Below are 19,007 nucleotides of genomic sequence, written 5' to 3'. Positions count from 1 at the left end.
ATAACTCTACATTCACGATTTCTATACTCCATATTCACAATTTGAAACCTGCACATTCACACATTTCTGGGCAACTCTACATTCACACAATCATAAATCTACATTCACGATTTCTATACTCTACATTCACACTTTGAAACCTCTACATTCACACATGTTTGGACAACTCTATATTCAGCAATATGTTACTAATTAAAAAAAAAAAAAAGAAGAAAACAAAAGCGACGTAGTTTTGGACGGGTCCACAACATAATTTGTCATCAAAATGATATCGTTTTAATGTTAAACAAAAATTCGGGCGCGTTAGAATAATAAACATTTTAAGTTAAGATAATATATTTTATGAGTTAGAATAATGTATTTTATGTGTTAGAATAATGTATTTTATATGTGTTAGAATAATGGAATTTCTAGAACATTTATGAGTTAGAATAATGTAATTTATGTGTTAGAATAATGTATTTTATGAGTTAGAATAGTGTATAATGTACTTAATGTGTTAGAATAATGAAATTTTTGGGATAAGATATTTTTTTATTTTATAAGCTATTATATTGTATTTTATGAGTTAAAATAATGTACTTTATGTGTTTTAGTATTTATGGGATGCATATTTAGTATTAACAAAATGCACATTTAGTATTAAAACATTACACTTGCGAAAATTCTAAAATGCATTGCACTTAAGGTTTGAATTTTAGAGCGACTGTGTTTTTGGTTTTATTTAGTTTAGGTGTTCACTTTGTACTGCTTAGGGTTTAACATTTACGATTTAGATTTAAAATTTATCAATTTCCTTGATTTTATATAAAGTTTGTCCATGAATGAATATTTGGTTGTTACAAAATACGTATTTAAGTGTGTAAGTTTAAAAAGTGAAGTTGACAAAAAATTACAAAAATGCCATGAGATCTTTATTATTATTTTTTAATCTGATCTAATCCGTCCTATTTTTACAGATGTTAGACTGAGATTAATTCTTAGTTTTTCTCCTAAGGGTGTGTTCTAATGAGATCTCAGACACACATATATATAAAAGGAATGGTTCAGGGGCAGGGAAGGGTTCCGGTGCGGTTACGCCCTCACCTTAATCACACAAACAAAGGACCTTAAGAACACAAATCATGCACCTGAGGTTTTTAAAATGACGCACCTTAAGTTTCAACAACTCATGCACGCACCTTAAGCATACAAATGACGCACCTTAAGAAAGAAAACAACACACCTTAAGAAGGAAAACCACGCAGCTTAAGCTTTAGGTTCACTTACCTTAACTTTTAACACTGACGCACCTTAAGCATACAAACCACGCACCTTAAGAAGAAAAATCACGCACCTTAAAAAGGAAAAATTACGCACATAAAACAACTGTATAATCGCACTTGAGAATCCCAACCGCACATGAACTCATATATATATATATATATATATATATATATATATATATATATATATATATCACTCATTAAAACCTTAAAATTTTGTCAAGAAAATAGAATCAAAAGTTGTTCTGAGTATAACCCAATTGGTTCGTTAATGAATCCAAAAAAATGTTAATAATTCTATGTTTATACAGTAAATGGAGACACAAATGTACAAACACCTTAGAAAATTTTCACCAAGCCTTCAGGACAAGACTTTGGAGATACAATAATATAATAGTTTAAGAAAGTGGGAGCTTTGTTTCAAAAAAAAAAAAAAAAAAAAAAAAAAAGAAAGTGGGAGCTGAGTAAAATAAAGTAGAAGATGAAATAAATTGCAAGCTAAGAGATGAGCTTTAATTTGGTGTGTGCTGTTTACAGATAGAAATGTACTCAGCTCCAGAACTGAGTGTCTCTCTCTTAATTGGTCGGTCTCCTTCAGGCTTCAGTGTGTTGTCTTCATCAGTTTTCTCTTTTTGTCACTGGAAAATCCAACATTTTGAAACCCTCATTTCTAAGCATCTCTCCAAACCCCCTCTTCTATCCATCTTTACCCACACCTTCCCCCTTTCACGCTCTGCCCACGTGACCCAAAATCTACATTTCAAGCTGTATATGCTACCACAATAATAATAATAATAATAATAATAATAATAATGTTGCACATGCATGCATCTCTGTAGATTACACATTTACACTCGTCCTATAATAAAATAATCAAAGTTGCATTGACTTCACTTAGTAGGACTCATAATTCTTTACAATGTAGTATATATTCTATAGGATCAAGTTTTTATGCGGCCGTGCGATCAGATCACTCACCATTAGGTACGCATAAATGCACCACAAAGTGTTTGTAAATTAACCATCAGGTGTGGTGATGCGTGGTGCATTTTTTTGGCGTGTGGAGCTTTTTGTGATGCATTTCTAAACATTGTGTTGTGCATTTATGCATACCTGATGGTGGATTCGCACCAGCCACACGGGAAATTAAACAATATCTGCATTTGAACAAGTATATTGTTATATATATATATATATATAGGATCGCGTTCAGGTGCGTACTGGCCGCCCAGGAGAGAACTGCGGACGAATCACAGCGCGCCACGTGTCCGGAATGTAGTTACATATAACGTTATAACTAGGTGCACATAGGTGCACCCAGGTGCATAAATGTTAACAAAGTAAATTACTTGCACCTGTAAGTGAAAATAGGTGCACACGTGCAAGTAAACTGTATTACAAGTGCAAGTAAATTGTACAATGAGCATTAATACTAAGTGCGCCTAATGTTATAACTAGGTAAATCTAATGTTATAACTAGGTGCACCTAATGTTATAACTAGGTGCACATAGGTTGCACCTAGGTACATGAATGTTAACAAAGTAAATTACTTGCACAAGTTCAACTAAAATGTATTGCAGATGCAAGTAAAATGTATTACAGGTGCAAGTGAATTGTACAGTAAGCATCAATACTAAGTGCACGTAATGTTATAACTAAGTGCACCTAATGTTATAACTAGGTGCAACCTATGTTAAAACTAGGTGCACCTAGGTTATATCCAGGTGCATGAGTATTAACAAGATAAATTTACTTGCATTTGTAAGTGAAAATATTTGCGAAAATATGTGCATGAATATTAACAAGGTAAATTACTCACTTGTAAGTGAAAATAGGTGCGAAAATAGGTGCACTTGTAAGTGAAACTAGGTGCACTTTTAAGTGAAACTAGGTGCACCAAAGTTCCAGTTATTTACGAAAATACCATCGCGTCATTTTTTTAAAATTGCATCTGATTCGTTAATCTGGACACGTGGACGGCTGTGGAGCGTTCTTATTTCCTACCTGGGCGAGAGTTCACTATGGTTGCATCAATACTCCGTAGATAACTAGGATGGTTGCAAAGGTATCATCACACTACCTAGTAATTTTTTTTTTAAAAATAATTTCTCTAATTTTTCATTCTTCCAGTTATCTATGGAGTATTTTTATATTTCTTTAATATATATATTACTGCGCATACATTGTTGGAAAGTTGAGGCAACGTCAACTAATCCTGACACTCTTTTGGTCTATTCCAAATGGGAAAGGGGGTAGCTATATATAGTAATAGATATAACCACCCACCCTTTATCAGCCACAATAATAACCGCAAGGATGAAGGAAATGCTTACACGTGTACAATGACCCCACCTTAATTGCGTTGCTTTGAATGATTTCCAACAATCCCCACACATTCAAAGTAGAAAGCTAGAAAGGACAATGTCTGAGCAATACAAACGAGCTGACCTTAATATCAGTGTTTAAACTTGAACTGATACGTAGTGACATTGAGTAATTTTCTACATAAAAGTAGATCTCGTACTCAAAGATTATATGCAAACTGGCATTTATTAGAGAAATGTTTATCTACATAAATTTAATCAAGATGAAATTCAACATCTATAACTTTAGCATTCAAAGTTACGTTACGTTATTTCAACTTCATAATTTTCTATTTCAAAAAAAAAAAACTTTATAATTTTCACTTCACTACATAACTCATATATAGCCTTGATGTAATGCAAATTAATACAAATTTCATATTTATTCTTAAAGGAAATTCCACTTATTTATAAAAGGCAATTTAAATAACACTATTATTGCACTACTTAAGCAGTGTCTATTGCAAGGCTTTGATTGTTTAATAACATATTAAAGTCAACCTCATTTCAAGTGAGGATCAAGTAGCTCTTCAACTAGCATGCATGATCAACCCCCTACTTCTTAGATACTCCAACGTCGAGTGTTGAAAGCGAAGTTTACTTAAAAACCACCTTCCTATACAGAGTATTCAAGAATGATGACTTTTCCATACTACCAACACATTGTTAATAAAGTCTTTGGTATATGCTTACCACGTTTGACAAATAATCTCAGTACATAATTCAAATATTTTGACATATTTTGCTCATATTTTTATTGACTACCAATCATAAATAAAATTTAATGTATGATTTAATAGATACATCATACCTGACGACTCTCCCAAAATTGACGATTATGTCACAATTGCAAGAGCTTATTGATTACCACCTCTAGCAATATGACCCCCACAATTCTTGTAGTGGTCAAGATATTTGATTTGCTTTCCCTATCTATTCGATTGTGTCTATTAATATGCAACAATGTCATCAGCATTCAACACATTGATATGACAAGTACTAATAGGCATTTAAAATTTACACAAATCAACTAGTATTCAGTACTAATAATATCTCATTTTATGCGAGCTGTTAGAAACTAGAGCAAATAAGAGTTACTCAAAATAACTACTAATGAAGGAGATGCTATACTCATCTTTCTCCATCAGGTTGACCTCTATGAATTCTACCGTTGCGATGATAGCACTGGTATGCTCGGTATACATGCTTACTGCAGACAAAACATCCTCTTTTGAGTTTCTTAGCTTTTTCACTCCTTTTGTTGTTGTTGTTTCTGACACTTTGATTTCCAACATCATTGGCACCATACTTTTCTTACAACATTTTCCAAATCACTTTTGTCGAGTTTTGTTTGACATAGATGTTAAACAATTTGTCATTCATTTGTGATAGAAGGTATCCCCTGGCTGCTATATTGTCATCTGTAAACTGCCTCAAAGTTACACCCGGTTCTTGACCAGGAGTATAATCCCGTTCATGACTAATTTCTCTTGGTTCTTGAAAGGGGAACCTTAGCGGAGCAGGTTCGGGTGGATTACAGAACATCACATAGACTAGTTTCAGTTGTTCGAAGAGTATCAGCATTCTTTGGGTCCATAGCCTGTAATTATTCCCATCTAGGGCGGTTATCTTGGATAAATCGAGTATGATAGAAGGAGACATCGTACTGAAAGGTTGACTATTGCACTATAACGCTTTTACATCAATTGCTATATTTCTATGTATATCAATTCATGAAAATTTGAAAATCCTAGGTTTAAAAAAGGTATTGAGTCTAAGGTTCAAATAAAATTTTCGATGTAGGTTCAATGGTTCATATTCCTCAATTCCCTTGAATTGAGACTGAAATGGCAAAATCATATGAAGACCGTGACCTCGAAATGGACAAAAAAGACAAAGAAATGCTCGAAATTCATATTAATTGTCTTGGTATTACAGAGATAAAAGTATTTATAATGAAAAATGTGTCTCTCTCACTACACAAAGTTTGAACTATTTTCTTGAGAGGCTTAGCTTCTTGTTGAGCATAAAGAATATATAAACATAAAAATAATATATAAACATAAATGTACAATTTAACTAACAATTTAGATTTTTAATTGAGATGGAGCACTATTTTAGTTAAGATGAAGCACATGCTTCAATTCTTCTAACGACATCCGTCTTTATATGTATTGTATTCTATTTTGTGACTTAATTACTGATTGAATCAGTCCCAAATCCCAATATATCCATTACTATTGTTACTATCATTGTCATTACTTTTACTCGATATATTTTTTTTTTGGACTCGATATTACATATCATATATACTCAAGTGACACCACATACTAATTTTCTCTACTATCACCAGTTTTCAATATCCAATTTGCCCTCATAATAGTAGTTGAATATGAAAGTTGCTAAATATTAACATTTTTTTTGAGTACTGCTAAATATTAACATACTTCATAACTTTTTGAATAAAATTTTAAAACTTGAAAGTTTGTTACAATTAGAGATGAAAAATGGATTTTATTTCCTATTACTATATAGGCCCTTAATTCTAAATCAATAATATTTAAAAAAAAAATCTGAGAAAAAAAAGTTGGGCTATTTATGCTCGTCATCAATTGTTTTAAGTTTATTTTTTAAAACATAAAAAAGTATTTATATGTTCTTCAAAAAAAAAAAAAGTATTTATAGGAAAAAATAATACTTGTGTACTCAGTACTGTTCATAATAAATATAATTTTTTTTAAAAATGATTTACTGAATTGCAAAATTACCCAACAATGCATGCTTTTAAATAAAAATTAAACAATAGACTCTAAAATGGTGTTTAAATGGGTGAAGCATGATTCTATTTCAAAAAGATTACGAGTTCGATTTTTACTAACATTCTCTTAGTAAAAATTGCCACACGTGATCTTCTTACTACAATTTATCTCTCATATGTGGAATAGTAATGACTACAAGTCCCCACTCTCTCTCTCACCCCCCGCCCCCCCCCCCACACAAACTATACTCTTAATCTTAGCCTCTTACTCTTAAGTAACTATATTGGTGTTTAAATTGGATTAAACAAAATTTATAAATGTTATATGAATTGAATCTTCTTTTAGCTGGTAGTTTCTACTTTTAGATCAACTAATATGATAAGACATGCATTAAAAAAATTATTATTTTCTCTTAATTTTACTTTCAAATATTCACATCTACATAACTTATAAGTTTAATTTCAAAAGAAGAATTACTTTTTATATTCATCAACTATCAGTAAATTGTCTAACCCTAATTATAAAACATATTTAAACAATTTATGATATAATTAAATAATAAAAATGCCCAAAAAATGTGACAATCTTGATATGATTGCAATGAATATATAGCTTTCGAATTATTGACATTTTGAGCTTGTGAACATTTCAAGAAAAAAAAACTAAGAAATATTGGGAAATAAATCATTGTAGGTATTATTTACAATACAAGAGCCCTAATATATAGTATTCTAAATACTTAACTTATTGTTTTATCGAGATCTTGTCCAACATAATTCGGGTATAGAGGTACAGAACGAGACGCTAGGCCCAAAAGAATACGTATACGATGGCCTAAAGAATACATAAATAATAAATACTATACTCATAGGGAAACAAACATGACTCGAACCCTGGTACGCCAGCAGGAGGCAGGAAGGAGAAAACTCAAACCAACAGACCAGAAGACATTTGGTAAGCTAAGAGATGTCTTTTATAAGGAGGGAAGGGTACCTATTTATATTGTTGAAGGACTCACGGATGGTTAACAAATGGACGGCATATGGTAGCCTTTATTCTTGGCCACACACGTGTCCCCCACTACTTTGTTTCCACCACACTCCCATGCATAAGTGGAGCTTCCTATCCATTAATACATAAGATCTTGAGTAGTTGGTGGTTTGAAATGTGTATCGTTAAGTGGGAGGTTTCCATATTAGGCCAAAACCTTATCTATAAAGACGGACACCCCGCTTAGACAATTGGGTCAAGAATTTCTCAATAAAATGGACCCTGGCTCCGGGGTCCCATGTCTCCATCATTAACAAATGTAATATTTATTAATTCTATTACTAATTCATCACTAATTAAGCAAACCAATTACTCCTTTCAATTCCTCTTAGCTTTGTACTGGAAGCCTGGGAATGAAAGTCGCTGTTTGTTGTTCGTTGATGTAGCTTGGTTCGAAAAATGGGTTAATTTTTCATCATCAACGAAAAATGTTTTTGTTCATTGAATTTTCCAAATGCTTCAAATATTAAAAATTTTGAAAATGATTGTTTTCTAACTTTCAAACACACCCTAAATATGATAGTGTCACACAATCATGAGATCAAAAATATTTTTTTTCTTTGCATTATTTAGGCAAATTATACTGTGCATCACGGTGCACACAGCAATGTGTACCACGTACATAAACGATAAACAATCATTTGTGTATTCTAGGCAACTGTTCTGTGTATTCATGTTAGTAACACATGTTGTGATGTGTTTATGCATTCGAATGTTTACGAGGATGAGTTCTGTGTATTTTGTGTCAATATTCTATGTATTCATGTTATTAACACAGGTTGTGATGTGTTTGTGCATTCGAATGTTAGGAGGATGAGTTCTGTGTATTTTGTGTCAATATTCTTTTGTGTATTCTAGATAATCGTTCTGTGTATTCCAGGCAATCATTCTGTGTATTCTAGACAACCATTTTGTGTATTCATGTTAGTAATACATGTTGTGATGTGTTTGTGCATTCGAATGTTTAGGAGGATGAGTTCTGTGTATTTTGTGTCAATATTCTGTGTATTCATGTTATTAACACAGGTTGTGATGTGTTTGTGAATTCGAATGTTAGGAGGATGAGTTCTATGTATTTTGTGTCAATATTCTGTGTATTCTGAGCAAACATTCTGTGTATTCTAGATAATGATTATGTGTATTATAGATAATGAATTCCCTAAAGTCATTCGAGTCCGCGTCCACTAACATCTTAACGACGTCGTTTTGGACCAAGGTGTACATTGCTATGTGCACCGTGGTGCACGATATAACGATTGCATTATTTACGGAGTAAATGTAGAAGTACCCTTGCCATGCTTGTGAGCTGTGACCATGCCCCCAAATCATAAAAATAATGAAAATGAAAACATGCCCATGATTCCATGAAGATAAAAACCAGGCCCCTATCACTCCATCACCCCCAACTCCTCATATCACTCCACCAAACCATCATCATTTCATTTCTGCTCTTTATCATCTCCAACTCTTAGTCCCACTTTCCAGCCCCTCTCTCTCTCTCTGAATCTCTTGCACAGTCTCTCTCTCTCTCTAAAACTCTAACAAAATGTTAGAAGAAAATGTATCCTCCACTACCATGCCCTCATCCATCTGGGAATCCATGAATAGCTGGTTCACTCCCACAGTTCTCTTCGTCCTCCTCAATCTCATGATTGGCACCATTGCCTTCACTTCCACGTTGACCAACCAAAAACAAAAGAATCAAGAAAACCGACAACCTCAAAACCAACAGCCACCCATGCTTGCTAGATCCCCTTCTGTTCTTCAGCGCCTCAGATCCATCAATTTCTATGCCTTCAGACCCCAAGAAACCTCCCACTTCAAATCCCCCCCAGATTCACACAATCTTCACCATACCCATCAACCCCAAATCCTCGAATCACAAACCCATTACATTTTCGGCCACACCCATCAAGAAAGCCCCAATCTTGAAACCCATCACCCCACCCACCACATTTTCCGGCAAGAAAATCACGAACAAACTCAGACCCACCACCAGTCTCAGCAAGAAAATCAGACCCACCACATTTTCCGGCAAGAAAATCACCAACAAACTCAGACCCACCACTTTTTCCGGCAAGAAAATCAGACCCACCACCAATTTCAGCAAGAAAATCAGTCCCAATTTCTCCCCAATCAAAATAAACCTGAAGAAACCCATGCCCATTTTGATGCTCAGGAAGAGGAGGAGGAGACAGATGAGCTTCAAAGCATGGACGAAATCTACAGCCGCTTAAAGGGGAAGCAAGTGAACCGATGCAAATCCGACACCAAGCCATCTTCCGGCGAGATGCCGGCGAGGCTCCCGGCCAAGATGAAGAAGTCGGCGAGCATGAAATCGGCGTTTAACCACTTCGGAGAGAAAGCGGAAGACGTGGAGCCTCGCCGGCCGGCGACAACAAGGGAAAGAGCGGCGCCGGTGGATCATGAAGTGGACGCCAAAGCCGACGATTTCATCAACCGCTTCAAGCAGCAGTTGAAGCTTCAGAGATTGGATTCCATTCTTAGGTACAAAGAAATGATTGGCAGAGGGGCCGGAAGGTAAATTTAATATTCTACAGGGACTGTTTTATAATATCTAATTCCTTTGGGGGCTCTTTCGTAAACCGTGGAAAGATCGATCCTTTTGACTTGTCGGTAGAACGGGTGTCACAACTCTCTAATTCTCCAGCTTTGCTCCCGGTGATTTCGCAATCATGTAGACATTAATGGGCATTCTAGTCATTTCTCAACTGCTAAGGATTTATTGGTTTTGTATTTTTTTTTGCTCAAAGTTTTGGGGAGTCTTTTGCGAAGATATTTTCAATAGGGGGTTCATTGTATAATTTTGCTAATCTGAATCTGGTCATTTTGCTTGCTTTGACTCAAAGCTTGTCTTTCTTTTTCTTATCCAATTGTTTCTCTCCATGCAATCACTATATTAAATAACAAAGTATTAATACATATTGGCTAAAATAGATAGTTTATCAGTCAATTTTGACTTATTTGACAATTATTAACTGTTTAATTTAGTATTTGACAATTATTAACTGTTTGATTTAGTTAAACAGTAAATGTTTGGTTAATTAAATTTTTATAACAAATTATTGTCCCAAATTCAAAAAAACTGTTCAAAGTAATTTGTTTATCAACTTTAAAAAAAATTCATTTTGCATGTAATCAACCAACAACATACAGTTAATTTATCAGATACCTTTTTATTATTAGTTAATGTTATCAACTAGTTAAACCCACTAACTCAATTAGCTAACAAATATTTACCAAACACACTCATGCTCATTTATAATTTTATTTTCTATAATAGCGATGGATACTTTTTTATCCCAAACAAATATAATTACGTATAAAATGTATTATTACATTAGATACTAGACGTATAGACAAACATTTTGCATATGATACAATCCAAATAACATGTAGTCATGTACATTCAATTTCACCATATATTAGATTACCTTTATTTTATCAGGTAACCTGTTTACATGGACGGTGAGTTAGCATTTTAAAATAATTTTTAATAGTATAATTTAAAAGTAAAATAAATAAATAAAATGCGAGGTGGCCCAGTAGCCACCCTTTCCCCTCCACGCTCCTTCATCTCTGGTTGGAGACGAAGAGAGATCTCTTCATATTCAGCATAGACGAAGACAGGTCCCGTCGGTGACGAAGGAGGGGGGGAGGGGGAAGCGAGGGGTTGTCTCATGCCACCCCCTTTCCCTCCTCCGTCTCCGCCGGAGATGAAAGGAGATGGAGGAGGTTGGAGGCGGCTATTCCCCTCTATTTTTTTCTTTAATTTTAATTTTAAATTATATTATTAAAAATTATTTAAAAATATTAACTCACCGTCTCCACATAAGCAGCTAGGTTATCTAATGAAATGGATGGTAACTTGATATGAGGTGAAATTGCATACATTTGCAGTTTTCAGTGGCTTAATTATAAACTTTTTTAGTTCAGTGGCCTAATTACATTTTCAAGTTACGTTCAATGACTAATTTGCACCTTATTCCAATAATTTTACATACTCAATTGCCATTGTTATAAGCTTCATACTTAGCTTAGAGTTGCGCCTACCTGGCAATCATGTGAAGAAAAGTAAACCTTCAAAATATAATGAAATAAAAAAAGGATGACAATAAATGAAGTAAACCATCATGTGACAATAAATGAAGTAAACCATCATGTGGCAAGAACTTATGGTCTAATGCATTATTGTTTGATTTTTTAGGTTATTTGATCCGGCAATATCAGTTGTATAAAAATAAGAATTAATTTCATTTTTGTCCTGATTTATAGGTATCAATATACATTTAGCCATTTTTTCCCCCTCAAAACATTCATGTTTGGTCCTAGTATTATTATGACATGATCATTTTTGGTCATTCGTTAACAAAACCATTTAAATGATAAGGGCATTTTGGTCTATTCAATTCTAAGAGTTATTTTTTTTTTCATTTTTTGGTCCTAGATTTATATTTGTCATTTTAGTTTTAGTCCTTTTTTTTTTTTAGAATATCCCTGTTGATCTTAACATTATTGTAACATAACCATTTTTAGTTATCCGTAAATAAATATGTTTAAATGGAATTTAAAATGACATTATTAACCACTCAAAATTATTACCAAGAAGAAAAAAGAATAATTTTGAGTGGTTAATATTTAAAAATGTCATTTTTAATGTCATTTAAATATATTTATTGACGGATGACGAAAAATGGTCGTGCCACAATAATGATAGGACCAACGGAAATATTTTGAAAAAAAAGGATTAAAAGTGGAATGACACATTCTAGGACCCAAAAAAAAAGGAAAAAAGAATTAAAACTTAGAACTGAATAGTGGTCATTTAAACGATTTTGTTTACGGAGAACAAAAATGGTCATGACACAATAATATTAAAACTAAAGATAATTGTTTTGAAAAAGAAAAAAAAAAAGGACTAAAAGTTGACTAACATCTATAAATGGAATTAACTCTAAAAATAAATAAATATTGTCATTCTTGTGTATTGTTGCATTTTTAATTCAAAACTATACATTTGTTACCGCAAAATATTGACATGTTTAAGCCAATGTGATTCTGAACCGGAAATGTGATATCATTATATTTACCGAAATTTTTGACAGGACTAGATGCGACAAAATAGAAATCATATACAATATATATGACAAAAGTGATATGGTACTGGGAAACTGAATGCAGGAGTAACATAATAGTAATGAGATCAAAATTGAAAATAATCATAATATAATATGTTGTGTATAATTTCTCAGTGTATGACAAGATATATGGGCTTGTTTGGTTATCAGTTAGCGATAGCGGATTGTGTTAGCGATTATTAAACAACGGATTGTATTAGCATGTTTGACTAGCAGATTGTATTATCGGTTTGTAAAAAGATGTTTGGTAACCAAATACTTACTTTGGCGTTTTGACCCCATTGCTCCAAATCGTTGCTAACCAAATACTTAGTCAAAACGCCAAAATTAGCGGATCCATTATTAACCAAACATGCTCAATAGTTAGTACTCCACGTATTACCTAGAAAAAAAGTTTACAGTATTACTTGTGATAGTGTCAATATATATAGCATTTCTTGTTTGTTTTTTTGTTTTTGTTTTTTTATTTATTTATTTACATTCCTAATAAAACATGTAATATAATTCTTAACAAATATATAGTATCTTGAGGTCAAAGTACCTATGAGCTGAGGTTCCATAATATAGTATTTTGTATAATTTAGTTTTTGTACTTTAAAAAGTGATACAATTAAAGACAATTGATAGCGTGACACTCACATCTTCTCTATCACATCAGATTTACATGTCAACTCATATATTATTTTATAAAAAAATTAAAAATAATTATTTTTACCACCAATATATTAAATTAATATGTCAAAAATAAATATTTACATACAGCTCACATTGAAATTCAAACACTTGACCTTGCATAGCAAAGATTACCTACTACGCACCATTTACTGGACACTTACCTTATTAATTTATTGCAAATTATTATTAAATGCAATTATGAATGATATATGTAGAAAATTTTATTTATATTAAGAAGTTTGATAATGATAAATATATATTGATATAAGAAATAATTTAATCTATGTTGATAAAAATAATAATGAAGATTAATTTTTAATATTTCAATTTATTCATATTTTATTTTATTTTTACTCCATAACAATTAAAATTCTTAAATTTATATAAAAATATATGTGACTTAATTTATTCAAATAAAATAAATTAACATTTGCAATACATTTAATAATTTATTTTGGACATACTTATGTAATATAATGGTGGTAAAAATAAATAATTTTAAATATTTATAAAGTAACATATGAGTTGGCATGTAAATATTATGTGGCAGATATAATCTCAACGTCACGCTAGCTATTGCTTTTAATTGTATTATTATAGAATGACTAAATTTAACAAAACGTTATGCTATAGGCACCTTATATTTATTTTGAGCGAATCTTGAAGATGTTATGTGAATTTTGAGCCATGATTATATTGGTATGTGGACCAATAAATTTGACAAAATCATAGGGACATGAAGGGGCCTCTATGCCAACATTATTCTTTGGATTAGCATCCAAAGGGTATATGCTATCCCTGGCCAAGTGACCATACCTAAAATCTCACATGGTGTTTCACGTGGATGTGGACGTATGGGTTGGCATTTATTCAAGCATTTTACTTCAAAATTTGTTTATTTTTAAATATAATATACGAGGATATATATATACATATATATATATATATATATATATATATATATATATATATATAGATTAAATTTGGTCTAAATTTATGTCGTACGAGATCTATATGAAAGTTCATTATCTCTGTAGAATCTATTATGGAAAAAGAAATGATATGGATTATAATGTTAGTGGGGTTTTTGCGATTTTTTGTGGTGCATCAAACAAAGTAAACTATAAGGTTGTGGGGTATAGAAAGATAACAATAAAACTTTAACAGCGTGTTTGGTTCGTGGAATAGGTCAGAAATAAAATACCATTCCGAGGAATAGACCTATTCCACTGTTTGGTTCGTCATTCTATTCTTAGGAATAGCATTCCCGGGAATGAGCTATTCCCTTTGTAGGGGTAATAGCCATTCCTAGGGGATTCCCTAGTATTAGTTATTCCCAAATATTTGGGAATAGTTTTTGTACTATAATACCGAAAATGCCTTTTTGTATTATATTATAATTCTTAATAATAATAATAATAATAATAATTTCTCAACCTATGTGTGTGTATATATATACTGATTTTATTAGTACCTGGTCCACAATAAATTTAACCCCTGGGATCCCATGTCGGCCTGGAGAACTAAAAATATATAATTGTATTTACTTAAGCTATTTATATAGAAAAATGGAGGATGTTAACCACATATTCAAACTCAAAAAACTTAGGTTAGGAGTGAATCTCTCATACTCCCTGTATCTCTCTAACAAATATATTATTATTATTATTATAAAAACACATATTTATATTAAAGAATTATTAATTAAAGGCAACTTAGATATAAACAAACATACATGCGTGTATAATAATAATAATAATAATAATAATAATAATAATAATAATAATAATAATAATAATTATTATTATTATTATTATTATTATTATTTTGTATAAGGGTATTTATGTCTTTAAAATCTATTTCATTGCTATTACTTTAACCAACCAAACATTGGAATACAATATGAGTTATATTATTATTAAGATTATTTGTTTCTGTTATATTTTGTATGACTTAGAATAGGTCTTACAGTTAGAGCTATTGTATAGGAGCTTTTGTAGTTACCTACTCTATCTAGGACTCTGTTGTAAAGTCTGAACGCAGTTAATCGAAACATTGTAGGTTCATCTGGTATCAGCTTAGCGATAGGACCTCCCACCACACTTTTCCCTAACCACCGTGATCACTCACCTTCTCCGTGCGATGGCCACCAACAACTCGGCTAATCACGCGGCGGCTCCGGTCACCACCGCCGCCCCGACAGTCACCAACCCACTCTCTTCCGCACACCACTTCGTCTCCATAAAACTCACTGCACGCAATTTTCTCTTTTGGCGTACCCAATTGGTGCCCTTCCTACGCGGACAAGGACTCCTCGGCTTTGTGGATGGTGACAATCCGTGTCCGCCGGCCTCCATTGTCACCGTTCCAACGACGGCTTCTGCTGCTGCCGTCACAACGCCGAACCCAGCTCACGCAGCGTGGATGCAACAGGATCAATCGATCCTCTCCCTTCTCATCTCCTCGCTCTCCGACGAGGTGATGTACCTTGCGGTTGGCCGGACCACCGCTCGCAAGGTTTGGCTCTCCATCACCGCCGCACTCGGCTCATCGACTCGTGCCCGCTGCCTGAATTTGCTTAGTCAGTTCCAGTCCTTGCGCCAAGAGAACAGCACGGCGGCTGATTATCTCGGCCGTGCGCAACTACTTCTGGAGAACCTGGCACTCGCCGGTCGCCCCGTCTCCCTCGACGAGCAGAATCTATACGTGTTTAGGGGTCTCCGCCCGGAATTTCGGGCAATGGCGGCATCATTGACAGTTTCCGGTACACCGGTTTCTATACCACAACTCTCTGATTTTTTGCAGACTCAGGAATTTATATTCCAGGACGATTTCTCCCCTGCCTCGGATGTCGGGAACACCGGCTCACACACTGCCCTTTACGCTGGGCAAGATCGGCGGCAACCCACTGATGGAGGATATGGCGGTCGACAGGGGGGTAATCGCGGCAGAGGGCGGCAAGGCCGCGGCGGTGGTCGCGGAGGTCAAGGCCGAGGGCGAGGCGGCAATCCCCATTGCCAGATCTGCCGTTCACATGGGCATACCGCCATCTACTGTTACCGGCGATACACAGGGCAGCCGCCGGCACCGCAGGCTAACGTTGCTGTTCCGGAGACTGGTGTTGCTGTTGCGCCTGCTGATGGCTGGTTCCCGGACACCGGAGCCTCCGCTCATGCTACGCTGGATGCATCCATGATGAACCAGGCGACCGAATACACCGGCGGGGATGTCTTGCGTGTCGGCAACTGTACAGGTCTATGTATTTCCAGTATAGGCCATTCTATCATTCCTAGTCCCGTTACGAATCTAAAACTGTCCAATATATTACATGTCCCTACGTTGTCAGTTCCATTATTATCTGTTCACAAATTTACTTCTGATAATAATGTGTTCTTTGAATTCTTTAAAAATTATTTTGTTGTGAAGGACTGCATCACCAAAGCGGTTCTTCTTAAAGGGCCCGCTGTCGGAGGATTGTACAAGTTGCCTTCGCCTCGAAGTCATTTTGCGTTTATTAGTGCCCGAGCGTCACCTAGCGTCTGGCACAGTAGGTTGGGTCACCCACATGTTCAGGTCCTCCGGCGCATCCTCCAAAATTGTCCGGTCACAACCACTACAGTCACGCCGCCGAAATTATGCTCTTCGTGTCAGCTGGGAAAATCATGCCGGTTCCCGTTAGATAGGGTTTCCTTTTCAAGTAATAATGTTCTAGACTTGTTGTACACGGACATTTGGGGGCCGTCACCCGTTATTTCTGTTTCAGGCAATCGTTATTTTATTTTATTCGTTGATGACTGTACTCGCTTTACCTGGTTTTATCCATTAAGGCTAAAATCAGACATATATAAAATTTTTGAGTCGTTTCGAGTCATGGTAGAACGCCGGTTTTCGCGTTCTATCAAATCTATTCAATCCGATCTAGGCGGTGAATATAACCGTCTACATAAAACTTTCGAGTCTCTTGGGATAACTCACAGACAATCATGCGCTCACACACATGAGCAAAACGGTAGAGTCGAGCGCCGGAATAGACATGTTGTCGAAACCGATCTCACTATATTAGCTGAAGGCTCGGTCCCACAGCAATACTGGGACTACGCATTTGAAACTGCAACATACCTTATAAATTGTCTCCCGTCGTCTGCCCTACAGTTTCAGTCTCCATATTACCGGCTATATAAATCACGACCACCATATTCTTTCTTCCGAGTCTTTGGGTGTAGGTGCTACCCATATCTCCGGCCCTACAACCGACATAAAATCAAGTATCGCTCCACACCCTGTGTGTTCTTAGGTTACCCCATATCCTTTAGAGGTTATCGATGCATGGACCTAACAACTGGAAAAACCTTTATCTGTCGCCATGTGCGCTTTGATGAAACTGACTTCCCTTTTCAGGATTTTACTACACAGGAATGTCAGTCAAGCGGTCCAGTTGGCTTGCCATGGGGTTCAGGCGCTGTGGTCACCGCCTTGGCCCCTATAGCGGTTCAACACCCGCAACCCTTAGCAGCTGAGTGTGCACCTCTGGCCATAGAAGGGCCTACAGTGGCAGAACTCGTTCCCATGGTCACAGAAGGCCCGACAGTAGCACAATCCACACAGGCATCACGTGCTCAATCCCAGGGTCGGGGACACTCCATGCGCTTAAGGCGTATGACTCGAGGTACTAATGAGCAATTCTATGCTCTTCATACATCTGTTGATCCGACTTGCTATTCACAGGCCGTTGGGCACCCAGAATGGCGCGAGGCTATGGATCAAGAATTTAATGCCCTATTGCATAATTCTACTTGGAATCTAATTCCAGCACAACCGAACATGAACATAATTGGGTGTAAATGGGTCTTTCGTACCAAACGAAAGGCTGATGGGACTGTGGAACGACACAAGGCCCGTTTGGTCGCTAAGGGCTACAATCAGGTTGCAGGGGAAGACTTCTTTGATACTTTTAGTCCCGTGGTCAAGCCGACCATGGTACGCATGCTATTTTCTCTAGCTATCTCTAAAGGGTGGACACTTCGGCAGCTGGATGTCCACAACGCCTTTCTTAATGGAGCGTTAGCAGAAACAGTTTATATGAAACAACCACCCGGGTATGAGGATCCCCAACACCCGGGTTATGTCTGTCTTCTTCAGTGTTCCCTATATGGACTCAAGCAAGCACCCAGGGCTTGGTTCAAGCGCCTCCATGATTTTCTGTTATCGACAGGTTTTTCGGGGTCCAAGACCGATGTTTCACTTTTTCACTACACCGCAGGTCTCTCTCGTGTGTTTTTACTAGTATATGTTGACGACATTATCGTCATGGGTAATGACAATGCTCTAGTGGACCGTTTGCTTCTCAAGTTATCCACCACCTTCAAGATTCGGGATCTGGGTCAACCATCCTTCTTTCTGGGCATTGAAACAGTTCGTCGAAATGGGGGTCTTCTACTCAGTCAGCGTCGCTACATGAGAGATATTTTGACCAGGGCAGGCATGTCTGATTGTAAAGCCTTGGCCACACCTGCTGCAATTGCTCAACCTGTCACCCCCTCCGAGCACGAGGTCGACACCCCCACTCAGTACCGTCGGATTGTTGGGGCTCTGCAGTACTTAACCATTACAAGGCCTGATTTGTCATTCGCTGTTAATCGACTCTGTCAATTTATGCACAAGCCAACCGAGGATCACCAGGGCTTGCTGAAACGGGTCTTACGTTACATTAAAGGCACTATCGACTATGGGCTCTG

At 35.7% G+C, this 19,007-nt stretch overlaps 1 protein-coding gene across 1 annotated transcript; it reads left to right on the top strand.

Annotated features, from left to right (window-relative positions):
• Positions 1-8,770: 8,770 nt before the first annotated feature.
• On the top strand, positions 8,771-10,327 carry LOC116006107 (pathogen-associated molecular patterns-induced protein A70-like). The gene has a single exon (XM_031246382.1). It carries the CDS (start codon positions 8,985-8,987, stop codon positions 9,981-9,983), a length of 999 nt encoding a protein of 332 aa, XP_031102242.1. The 5' UTR covers positions 8,771-8,984; the 3' UTR covers positions 9,984-10,327.
• Positions 10,328-19,007: the final 8,680 nt, after the last annotated feature.

The sequence above is a fragment of the Ipomoea triloba genome, chromosome 15 (assembly GCF_003576645.1).
Source record: "Ipomoea triloba cultivar NCNSP0323 chromosome 15, ASM357664v1".
NCBI lineage: Eukaryota > Viridiplantae > Streptophyta > Magnoliopsida > Solanales > Convolvulaceae > Ipomoea > Ipomoea triloba.
The sequence above is the reverse complement of the archived record's forward strand: the minus strand, read 5'-3'. Positions and strand labels throughout refer to the sequence as shown.